Source organism: Indicator indicator, chromosome 17 (assembly GCF_027791375.1).
Source record: "Indicator indicator isolate 239-I01 chromosome 17, UM_Iind_1.1, whole genome shotgun sequence".
In the NCBI taxonomy this organism is placed as follows: domain Eukaryota; kingdom Metazoa; phylum Chordata; class Aves; order Piciformes; family Indicatoridae; genus Indicator; species Indicator indicator.
The window spans coordinates 13,248,769-13,261,150 of record NC_072026.1 but is presented as its reverse complement, the minus strand read 5'-3'; the positions used below and the strand labels follow the sequence as shown (position 1 = coordinate 13,261,150).

Here is a 12,382-nt window from a genome sequence, read left to right as displayed (position 1 = left end):
TTAAACAGATACACCAAGTCATTTTCAATCTAGACACAGATGTTAAAAGTTGATAAACTAAAATTATGATAAGCCTGTGAAAATAGCCATGTTCTTACCAGTCCTGCTCCACTGCCCTACCCTTAGGGAGAGGAGGACTGTATGCTTCATTTTCATGAAATGCACGTGAAAGGAAGGGCTTTCCTCATTTCCTCTCCATGTGCTGGTGAAGCAAAGCAATGGGAATGTGGATTTCTCTGTGCTGCAGAGTTATAATGCTCTACATTGGGAAAGTAAAGCCTCACTGTTACTCTATAAATTTCCCTACAGACACTGTTGGTATAAAAGAAGCATCTAATTTATTTAAGTCACTTGAGAGTGTTCAAAATCAACAGTAGTAGGTGTTAACAAAAACGAATACTGTCACTCACCCAAGCTGCAACACAATTGCACAGCAAAGGCATGGGAGGACAAAGCAATGTGCTCTCAAAAAGATGAAACCCAGTGTATATATTGCGTTCAGCTGCACTGAGAATAAAGATGCTAACACAAGGTTCAGACCTGGGGACACTTTATAACAGCCTTGCAAATCTGGACCCAGTGATCTTCCACCATGGGGAGCACAACACTATGTCCTTTCTATGCCAGTCCTACGACAACACAGAGTCTGAAAGCCAACTCTAAGCTTTTCTTTCCTGCCACAAATTAAAAGGTATGTCTGAGAAATGACTTGGCATATCTATATTTAGACAGTACAAAAGTATACACATTCATTTTCATGCAAAGTTATTATGTTGGAGTTAAGGGGCTAACCTGAGGGACCTGGGAGTAGGGGGTCAGAGTTCACCAAGGTCATCATTAAGACAAGGGGAAAAACATCAAAATTGTTAGAAATATCAACAAGCTAACATATTCAACTAAACCTTTCTTTTTAGATTTAGCTCAATATTCCTTTATATACAGTATGCAAACCACCAAACTATTATTATTCGTAGCAATGAAAACAGACATGTGGACTAAGAGCAAGCCAATTTTCAGGGCAACAAAAGCTTAATTTTCTAATGAGTTAATACATCTGTTCCAACACCATCTATCAGCATTTGTTTTGAGGGAAACTCAACTTTAGTCAGAGAGCTACATCATGTTTGACTTCATCACTTTTACTAATCTTAGAATACATCTAGAAGTCAACGACAAACACTATACTCATACAGCTTCTAGTTTTATTTGTCCCTAGAAGGGGGGTAATTTGACAACCACACAGCTGCTTTTATGACTAACTGCCTTATGTTGAAATGTTACAAAATCAGCATTCCAACAATAGACCGTTATCACTTGAAACAAAAGGCTGGAGTGCTGATTGTACCAGAACTGCAATAATAGTTTGGTTTATCCACATTAGTTCACACATAACTGAGCAAACCAAATGCTTCACTTTATACATTGCATGCAACAAAAATGGAAATAAGAGAGAGAAAGAGAGAGAACATGGCTGAGCAAAACCTCACTGGTTGCTTCCCCCTCACCAACGTTCATAAAAATTGCAAAAATTGAGTGCCACCACTGCTCTACCTCCCAGCTGACTGCAGTCAGTAAGCACCTGATTTATACAGCTAAGTGGGAACAGGATGAGAAGTTTCATCAAAACACCAATAGTACAAAACACCACAGAATCTTAGCTGGTAGTTTTAGTACACATCAGGAGCTGCCTAACTTTTTTTTTTTTTTTTTAATCTTTTGAGTTTGGAGATGTCCTCTGTATAAGAATCTTTTAAAAATGAAAGCCAATTGGACCAGTCACTCATACTCTTAAAGACCAGTCAGCTCCCCATGCCAAAACTAGCTGCTGTACCACTCTACACACAGAAAAACAATCTTTGTAAGATCCCGAGATCTAGGATACCTTAGGTCTTTATTTGGGCACACTTAAAATACAAAAGCTGAGTCCAGCATCTCATCATCTCTTACTCCTTCACTTCTCCTCCCACTTGCCCCAGCTGCAACTCTAACCACAGTGAGCAGAGCTGAGATTACTTGACCCATGTTCCTACCGGCCAGTAAGCAACTAGGCAGAGGAGACAAGGCCACATGGAAAGTGGGAAACACATTAGGACTAAGAGCTTGCTGCAGGGATGCTCTACTGACTGGTCAGAGCACTGGGCACAGCAAGGAGTAATTTCCCCCAGGAGAAAAGGGGAAGGCATGCACTCCTCCTTTTACTAACCAAATAGGAAACCAGGAAGAAATTGTGACTGTCTGTGAATTATTAACCTACAGCTCTGCACAAGAGAAAAGCTTCTACTGCCATTAAGAATAATAAAATATGAGAAAAAAGCAAATCTTAAAGACTTTCCAAGTGTGTGCTGTAAAACTAAACTCTCCCTTGAGACCCCAAAATGAACAATGCATGTGTGGCAGCTATTTTACAAATGTGCAAATTTAAAACTAACTTTCCCCAAACAAATCTTTGAATAGCACAAAACCAGAAAAACCTGAAGTCAGAGTTTAAGGGCAATAAATACAAATATTACATTTCCATTAATTTCATACAATCATAGAATGGGCTGGGTTGGGAGGGACCTTATGATCACCTAGTTCCAACCCCTCTGCCAGGGACAATGACACCTTCCACTAGACCAGGCTTCTCAAGGCCCTGTCCAACCTGGCCTTGAACACATCCACAATTTCCCCAGGCAACCTGCTTCAGTGTTTCATCATCCTCACCGCAAAGAATTTCTTCCAGTCTAAATCTCCCCTTTTCCAGCTTAAATCTGTTCCCCCTCATCCTATCATTCCAAGCCTTTGTAAGAAGTCCCTCCCCAGACATGCAGAACAGTAATCAATGAAGAGCCTGGCTTCAGAATAGTCCTTTAATGAGAACATCAAACGTGAAGTAAGATGAATCTTCCTGGTGGCCGAATACTTCTGGACTCCAGATGTAGCAAAAAGCTTGAGCCAGAGCTGTGACAGTTTCATTTAAGAAAGGTTTTTCAAGAGCAGTTCTATGACAAAATACAAATCCAGTTCTAATACATGCCAGGGAGTTGCTCAGCAATGTTACCTCAGTATAGTGTTTTTTTCATTCCCAGAAATTAGTTGGTGCAGGAACAAAATGCAAACAGAGAATTGAAAGATGAACACGGCATGATGGTGCACTGAGTCCATGGGAGCCACGTGGCACAATGGAGCGATGACTTATGTTACATGAGATAAGATGGAGAGGCAGCTATCCAATTTTATCATGCTGTGAATTTGATTTCATGGCTCTTAAAATGATGGGGTTTGTTACTTTTGGCTTTTTGTGCGTGATGACATTTGCTGATCAGGTGACAGCACTGCATAGGTATCAGGTGTTGAGAGGCCGGCACCGTGCTCGCTAGGTGATTACTGGGACAGCATGCGGAGAATCGCCCGGTCATTAACGCATTAGACTTTTGCTGCCAGGTATCAGAAATTCATAGAAACTCAGACTGGTTTAATTTTAGATACTCTTACTTTTGGCAATAAAATCCTCTAGTTGCCCGTAAACATTAAAACCTAAGCCATGAGGCTTGGCTTATCCATCCAAATAAACTAAGAAAGTTTAAAGGCTGATAACCTACCAGCAAAATACGAAAGTACTGGCAGATGTTGATAGGTATGGACCACGCTCTTACCTGGTCTTCCTGGAACACCTGGTGGGCCAGGGCTACCTTTAGGACCTTCCAGAGGTGGCCCTGGTAATCCTGGTGGACCTGGTGGACCCTGTAGACCAGGGAATCCCTGGAAACCTGGCTCTCCTTTCAGACCTGGAAGTCCAGGGGGCCCCGGTGGGCCAGGTAACCCCAGTTCTCCTTTTTGACCTGTAAAAGCAAACAGCCCTGTTTATTGATTCTGTCATGAAGTCATGTGCAAAATAGTCCAGATGTCAACTTGCAGAAGGTGCAGGTCTGGCCATAACTCACCTCATTTGTGCAGCGAGACAGTGTAATATTGGTCTAACATTCAGAAAACAGTTAGAGCTAATAATTCTTGCAGGAGGAAGTGATGTAACTTCTGAGACATTAAAAGGTTTTACTAAGTCTCACTTTACTACTCAGTGATGCTGTAATTCATAAACATCCCCTGAATTTGTAAGCCTACAAGCTATGTTTTCTGTGAAGAAATCTGTCATTATTAAGACTTCATAATTGTTTTTGAAGACACTGCTGAAAATTAAGGTATACTTGCAAAATTGTCAAATAAGCTTGAGCGATTTAGGAGCTTCAACAGTACTGGAAAGTAATATAATTGAGGTAGTGAAGTTCCTTTTGAAAACACAGCAGGCAGCTTTGTTTGTCATTTGTTGTATGAATGCTGTATTTACTGACAGAAAACAGCAAAGTTCCACACAATAGACTGTGATCCTGTGTGGATTTATCCTGTCTGCATGATTGCTAAGTTACAACCTTCAGCAGTCAGTAAGGAGTGTTTTTATTACTGTTGTTAACTGAAAATGGTCTGCTGAGAAAAAGGTGTTACTTTAGTTTTTGCTTCAGCATTCAACTGTGGCAGAAAACACAATGTGCTTTTTTTTTGTGTGTGTGTAAAAATGTATTTTACATTCAGCCTTTCAAACAAAGGAAAACAGAAACTTTACCTGACAATCCTGGGAGTCCTGGAGGTCCTGGGTGCCCAACACCTGGAAGACCTGAGAAGAAACAGATCCAGTTAATAATGAACACTTAGCTGTCAAGTCTCTAGGAACAGGAATATGAGGCTGAGAATGATAAAAGTGCAGTTTGCCTAAATCTCTGATTTCTTGAGACTTCCAGGGTTCTCATTCACTCACCAGCCTACACCAAAGCTAGAGGCTACAAATGCACCTGTAACTGTCATATTTACATCCATTCCCAAGATGCTCCTTCTGATTTTGGGAGTTAATACACAGCATTTTTGGTTGGGGTTCTATCTTTAAGGCAGAAATTGCACTGTTGATCCATTCTGAGCTGAGTTGAAGCAGTACAGCTACCATGGAATACAGGAACAGGGGAGGGGCTGGTGTGTAACTTGGCTAGTAAGAATCTAGGAGCCGATTGAATTCTTGTACTTTACTGTACTGACAGCCTGACAGCACCCTTTGTGAAGCATTCAGCAGCTGGGAAACACAGGAGCAGCTTCAGAGGTATATGGGCAGTTATAGGGAATGCAGAATAGAGAGAACAGGACTTCACAACACAATGAAAAGGAGAAAACCAGGAAGGATACCTAACCTGGTTCACCCTTCTGACCAGCTGGTCCAGGGATACCATCTCGACCAGGCTGTCCCTTCTCCCCTGAAGGGCCAGGGGGGCCAGGACGACCAGTATCACCTAGAAGGGGGGACAATACATTAGCACAGTAATGCCTAACCTGCAATAAAAAAAAAACCAAAACGAAACAAAAGCAACCTCCTCACCATCTGAATCTGAAAGAGTGACAATGCAATACATTCACAAGGGTATAGTCTTAATATAAAGCCTTTTTCTCTCTCCCTTTATCTCTCTCCTCCCCTGATAATTTAGAAAAGGCTTTTACGTCTGTGATCTTTTAAGCTGTTAGTGCTTGCTAAAAATAATATAGTGCTTCCCTTTAGGATAAATTAGAATTTTGCTCCTATAAAAACAGGTCAGGCCACTGGAGTACTTGCAGTACTTGCCATAAATAAAGCTGGTAAATACTTAAACAGGTAACTTCTTGTTTCAATAACTAACGATATGACTACGACAGCAGACACAAGTCATCAAGAGAAAGTCAAAACTTCTTTCTTTTCTGTTTAAAGTCAGAGAACTGAGTGTGCAACAGTGTTTGAGCATCTATATACACAGATTCATTTTCATGATGTTAAATATATAAGAGGAGAGGAAGTGGCTTCATGTGTTATGTTTTCCACAGAAGCAGGTGACCTTTGCTGTTCATGCTCACCTACTGGTCCAGGTGGCCCAGGCAGCCCAGGGTTACCTGGAGGCCCCTCGATACCTTTTGGTCCTGGAATCCCCGATGCTCCTGTAAAGTACAGACATTTCAAAAATGGCTCTTCACATATAATCTGAGATGCCCTAAGTAACAAATTAATTAATTGTATCAAGATACTGTATTTATGTTAATTTTGCAGATTTGCAGCTGATCAAGGAGATGACTTATGAAGCAAAGAATGTACAGAAACAAACCAAACTAGCACAGCTGTCCTTACTGCTACTCTCAAGACTCTCTCTTCTCAACTGTTGAGTGCCCATGGCCAAGGACACAGTAAATCTGGCAATCTGCTAGGAAATTACCATTTTAGAGACAGATGCCTGACAGCAAATTAAAAGCACTATGGGATGTGGTTGGTGTCCTTTTCCAACATACCTTTCCTTTCCTGAAAAAAGAAGCTTACTAAAAATAGTCTTAGTTAGAATTTACAGTGGATTCTCACCCCTACAGCATGAACTGAATGGCAGGTAGGAAAAACACTTGGTCTGTTGCAGTGTGTGTTGTGAACAGCACCTGAACCTGATCAAGGTAGTGCCTCAATAAATCATTTCACAATCTTTCAGGCATGACATGAAGCAGAGGTTAAAACCTGTGAGGTTCATGGCCATGTTTTGTTCTCGTCTAAGCTCCCTGCTGCCATGACTACACTGTTAAAAATTCCTTAACTTCCTACATTAAAGCAGCTCAAGCATGCTTGTACAACAGCCTTTATTGCTGCAAATGCAGCACAGTTAAACCCCTTGCTTATTTAAACTGAGAATGAAAGAATTGATGTATAACTCTACTCATATTCTCTAGAGTAGAATGCAAAACCTAATTTCTTTGTTTCAGAAAGACTTCTTCTTAGAACGCAGACAATAAGTGGTATTAAAAAAGCCCAGTTTTCCTGGTGACATTTTTTATTGATTCATGAAGGAAAAATATGAAGTCAAACATGGGCATTTTGTGGGTCAGAGGAGGTGAGAGTCTGACTGCTGTGGGGAGTGGAGAGCATTACCTAACACAACTGCTACATCCCCCCAGAGCAGATGAGTAATTTCAGAGGACATTCTCAAGTGATGCATTCACACACTCTTGAAGTGACAACTCCAATGGCACACAGTTTAGAAGCAGAAGATTGCCAAAAATTGAGAAGCTGCAGCCCTCCAACAATTCCCCACTGTGTTTAGATGTATAGGCAAACATCAGCAAGAGGGAAAACGAAAAAATCCTATCCAGAATTACCTGGGAATCCAGGAAGACCTGGTTCTCCTTTTGCACCTGGACTGCCTGGAAGTCCAGGCAAACCAGGACTTCCAGCTACACCTTTACTGCCTGGACTACCTGGGTATCCAGGCAAACCAATATCACCCTAGAAAACATTAAGCAGAAATAGGAACTCAGTCTTTGTAAGATGGCTAACCCTTTCTTGTATGTATCCCTATTTTACCCTTACAAAAAGGTCATCATTATATTGTGTACACTTTTCTTTATATCCAGTTTGTTAACCATCTCACACACCAAATTAATTGGAAATTGTGACTGTAAAAGTTTTTAACCAGTTTTCCCCTACAATTCTGTATAGAGTATCACAACTTTTACTCAGAGCTGGCCTACATTAAAGAAAAAAAATGTTCTCTTTCAGAAGACACGGAGACTTTGTACTCTATGAGAGCGCAGAATTAAAAAAAAAAAACAGACCTGTGGAGCTTTAATCATGCAATGTTTCTGTTAAACTAATTGCTGTTCTACCTCAATTGTAAAGCACCAGTGGAGGCTGCTAGATGTTATGTTAGTTTCCTTGCCAATTTTTGTAGGTGACAGAAGGGATGAGACAGGTAAATGTTAGCAATAATCACGATATTTAAGCTCCCTGGTAATTTATTCTTAAATGCATGTTGTCCCCATTTTTTTAGAATTAACAACATAATTAGACATGGGAACAATTACAATAATTGCATAAATCCCTCCCAAGTACTAAAATGTCAGCAGATATCACAGCACAGACCAGTACCAGGCAATACCTAAACCCCATTTGAAAGGTCTAGTAAACAATCTTCACTTTAGCTAGATTAAATTATATTTAAATATTTTCACCTTTAAAATTAGGAATATTTGCTCCCATCTGAAAAGAACAAACCATAGACAATCCTGCTTGTTATTAATACATTTATATACATATTTACAGTTAAACATAGTTAAAAGTTAAAAATATAAAGTTAAAAAATAAAAAAGTTAAAGTTAAAAGAATAAAATCAACACAGAACCTAATTTTCTCCTGGAATTTTCTATTGAAGAATTTTGTAAATGTACCTTTGGTCCAGGGAGACCACGAATACCAATGCTTGAAGGACCAGGATCACCTTTCTGCCCTTTCAGTCCAGGAAATCCTGCAGGCCCAGGCTGCCCTGGATGTCCTGCTGTTCCTTGGCTGCCTTTAATCCCTGGGGGACCTGTTCAATAAAAAACAAAATACAGGTTTTATAAATATAAATAAAACTTATGCAGTGGTTTAGAGAAATCATTCAAATTATAGCAACTGAACTAGAAATGGCTAAAAAATTGATTAGTAGGCTCTGAATCCATAAGGTGCTTTTATTCTTAAAAGCAAACTTAAACAATTAGCTAAAAAATCTCTCATGATTTTTTTTTGCATGACATTCCTAAGCTTTCTTTTTTATTATTCTTAAATTACATAAATCCCAGTATCTTGTTGTAGTATCTAGGCACAATTTAACACTAACATCCTCGGAAACTGCAATTTTTGTTTCAGGAATCTTTCTGAATAATGGAATTCACTTTCTTGTTCTCCTTTTGCTTGTGTCTGATGTCTGTCTTCTGACAGATGAGTTCACAGAATCATCTTTTCTGAACATTCACAGAGTGTAATCTTGAGAAACCAGAAAAACATGAAAGTTACAAAATGTAGATCATTCTATTTCTACATCCAGAAGCACTTCTAAAATAGTATTTACAATATATTTGCTGTTTACATTTTCTGTTTTACTGGGTATTTCCAATTTCTTATGTAGTATTTCAACAAATATTTATGTAGGGCTCTATATATTTCTCATTTGCACTGCCATTTAAATACATTATTAATTACTGCACATGAGCAGATCCACCTTTGTACTATATGAATAGAAAACACTGGCCAGAAAACTAACCTGGAAGGCCCATTTCTCCCATGGCACCTTTTAACCCTGGAGGTCCTGTTGGTCCTGGCTGTCCAGGGAGCCCCGTGTCTCCCTTGATGCCTAGAAAAGTTGTGGTTTTAATTAAGCATGGCAATAATTAAAAGTTTCTGATATTCACGCATTCTCATATGAATATGCTTGTCATCTAATCACAAAGGCAATGGGCTTGGAGTTGCTTTAGGCCTTACCCTGCTCTTACATGTTTTTTCACACCCATTTATAGTGAAATATTAGACTATTAAATATCTTCTGTTTTATTTTGAGCCAAGACATAAGGGCAACTTCTTCTTTGAAAAGGGTCAAATCTCAGTCCATGACTTAGTAACTATCTGAAACAATTTAGTACTGGTGGTGACTCGGTGCCTCATGAGCTGTTCTGCAGAATTAACACACTACCTCTTTCTCAACTGCAACAGATAGCTTCTGTTAAAGAATTAAATGAGACTTACAAATCTCAAACTAGTGAGAGTCCTGGATGATTTAAAAAAATTTCCCAAGCACAATGAGATTTTTAGAGCAAAACCTACAGTAGACATAGTCAACAAAGATTCAAATTTTTACATAAATTGTTATAGCTATAGGAAGAAGCAGTGCAAAGCAGAATTAGTTTTCTTGATCCTTGCAATTCTTTAAAGCAGAGACTTGAAATTTGGCCATTTGCAAAGTATGAGTCCAGTGACTAACAATGTAAGAAATAAACACATGAAACAATCAAGTCCTGTTGGCAGACCCCACAGTCACATTGCTTGTTCAAGCAGTAACCACTTTTCCAGTCATCTTAAAAGCTATCCTAATCTTCAGTGGGATCAGCTTAAAACTGCTTTTGGGTCTGACAGAAGAGCTCAAAGCATGTTGTTTGGATGATGATTTTTAAATGTCCCAAGACTGTGCTGCAGCTTCAAGTGTAAAACCCTAGGCTTTGCTTAGAGACTCCTGGATTAGCATCCCAATCCTGCGTGACAAAAACACATGCAAATTGCTATAGATAGAAACTGTCCATCTGAGACCTTGTTTACTTACCTGGCAGTCCAGGCACACCTGGTGGGCCACTAAGTCCTGGTGGGCCTGGGTCACCTGGGAGACCTTGGTAACCTTTCTGTCCTGATAAACCAGGGATACCTCAAAGGAAGAAGACACATTTTATTATTATTACTACTATTGCATGTTTTCTGTTACCTTAAGAGAGCAGATACACCTATAGGGGAATAAAAATCCAAAGACAGATTTTTCTTCAGTAAATATAATTCCCCCTAGTTTAGCAAAGAGGAGTATCACAGAACACAAAAATATTGCTTCTGGAAAGTTTAAAATCACTACAGAACAGGAACAGTATAAGTAAGTAGAGGAAAAAGTAACCTTAATGCAAATATAGTTCATTCAGAAGGGACTGTCTTTTTGGATGACCAGACTCCATGCTAACCTCTCTCTATTCATCTAGATTAATTAAATACATGCTAAATTACATTGTTACACCAGAAGCATTTTGGAACTGATATGTTATATAAAGTAATGCAGGTATTTTAGCAGATGTTTATAAATTCTTTGTGGTTATTATCCCATACAATAACTTTGTGTTGCCCTGCAGGTCGTTAAATCTGCCCTCTACAGCTCTTACTTAAAAGAGGAGGAAAAAAAGAAATTTACAAAAAATATAAAAAGGTAAGTGTCTCAGGAGCCTACCTAGGCTTCACAGAAATTAATACCTTAGATAAATTAGCACAGTAACAGTTGGGCCAATATTAGTGAAAGGCATTCTGGTTCTCTCTAGGGTAGAACAATTTTACTCTTCTCGAGACTAAATCAGAGTTCAAAGGAGGCATTAGAACCCTTGTTAAGGAAGGAGGAGGAAGCCACTAAATGAGAAAGAAAGCAGACTTGAGTGAACTGAGAAAACCTTCCAGGCTGCCAGCTTCCCAAGCAGAAACACACAAAGAGATGAATTTTTGTTCACAGGAGGGTGAGCTTACAGAGATACCCAAAGAGAGAATCTGGAGGTGATGTGTGAGCAGATGACCTGTGCAACTCTATCCAAGGCAAAGGCCCAAAGACCTTCAAGACAGCAGGAACACAGCCAGCACAGCAGCAGTGATAATCATCTCTCATCATGCTTAAGAATAACACCTAGGAGACTGAATCATAATCCTGCTGAAAGCACCTTAGTGCTATTCCAGTATCTCCATATGCCAAATCATAGTAACAGTTAATGAGCAGGGACATTGCACATAGAGAGTAACTTGGTCATAGAACCACTTCAAAAAAAGCCTAAAATAAGAGTACCTTAAGCCATCTCTGTAATCTGATTTTTTTTTCCCTAGTAAGAAAGAATGATCTGTAGTGGATTCACTTACAGGCCATTAATTATCCAAAGAAGACAAATCACCTCCCCCGACCCACATGCAAAGTTCTGTACCTGGAACACCTGGCTCGCCTTTTTCTCCTTTTGCTCCTAGCTGTTTTGGATCAACTTTTCCAGGTGGACCTGGCAGGCCTGCTTCACCTTTGATGCCTTTTTGCCCTACTGGTCCAGGAGGTCCTGGTGGACCAGGTAATCCATTATTACCTACAGTACGGACAGAAAACAAAAGTTAAAAAATCCATAAGGTAGGCTAACATATTTGTAATGCTTTTTCTTACATAAAAAAAACCAGATTTTATTAATTTATTCAATTCACCAGATGATCAGTCCATTTATACAAGGTTCTCCACAGCACCTTAAGCACTGAAACAAAGCTGAGCCAGTGGACAGCACGAGGCTGTTTGTTAGCTCTGGCCAGCCTAGCCCAACTGTCTGCATGAGCCACAAGGAGCAGGCTCCCAGAACCTCACCACACTGTGCCACCAGCAGAGGAGTTGCAAGAGGTACAGCAACTTTGGTTTCACAGCCTCCCTGCTCTGGGGAAATGAGTGGGCTTTTCTTCTACTAAACTCTTTCAAAATTAATCTCCAACACAGGGGTTGGGAAAATGTAGAGAGAACAGTTTCTCTGTTATTATGTACAGAGGTGATTCTGGATGACTCCGTAAGACATAGCTACTGATTTTCTTCTTTCTGCTAATTAAAGCAGACTCTACAGGGTCCTTCAGAAATGTTGCCCTATTTTGATGCCATAAATCCAAAGGTAACGTTTTTAAAATTAAAGAGTGACCAAATGCTATGGCTTAAAACTGCAAAGCAATCTGAACAGCAGCACTGTCAAAAGAAGATAACCTAAGCAGATTCCAGTAATGAAGATCCAGATGTCAGTATTACACAGC

General features: G+C 39.7%; 1 protein-coding gene across 1 annotated transcript in view; it reads right to left on the bottom strand.

Moving 5' to 3' along the window:
• COL4A5 (collagen type IV alpha 5 chain) overlaps positions 1–12,382 on the bottom strand; it is a 79,997-nt gene that overhangs the window by 9,014 nt on the left and 58,601 nt on the right. Inside the window, exons 33-42 of the mRNA XM_054388600.1 lie at positions 11,539–11,688; positions 10,149–10,247; positions 9,099–9,188; positions 8,245–8,384; positions 7,177–7,303; positions 5,902–5,982; positions 5,211–5,309; positions 4,598–4,648; positions 3,625–3,821; positions 2,617–2,623 (exon numbers count right to left, since the gene is read on the bottom strand). Of these exons, the coding sequence (XP_054244575.1) occupies positions 2,617–2,623; positions 3,625–3,821; positions 4,598–4,648; positions 5,211–5,309; positions 5,902–5,982; positions 7,177–7,303; positions 8,245–8,384; positions 9,099–9,188; positions 10,149–10,247; positions 11,539–11,688 (1,041 nt within the window). The remainder of the gene's footprint in view (positions 1–2,616; positions 2,624–3,624; positions 3,822–4,597; positions 4,649–5,210; positions 5,310–5,901; positions 5,983–7,176; positions 7,304–8,244; positions 8,385–9,098; positions 9,189–10,148; positions 10,248–11,538; positions 11,689–12,382) is intronic.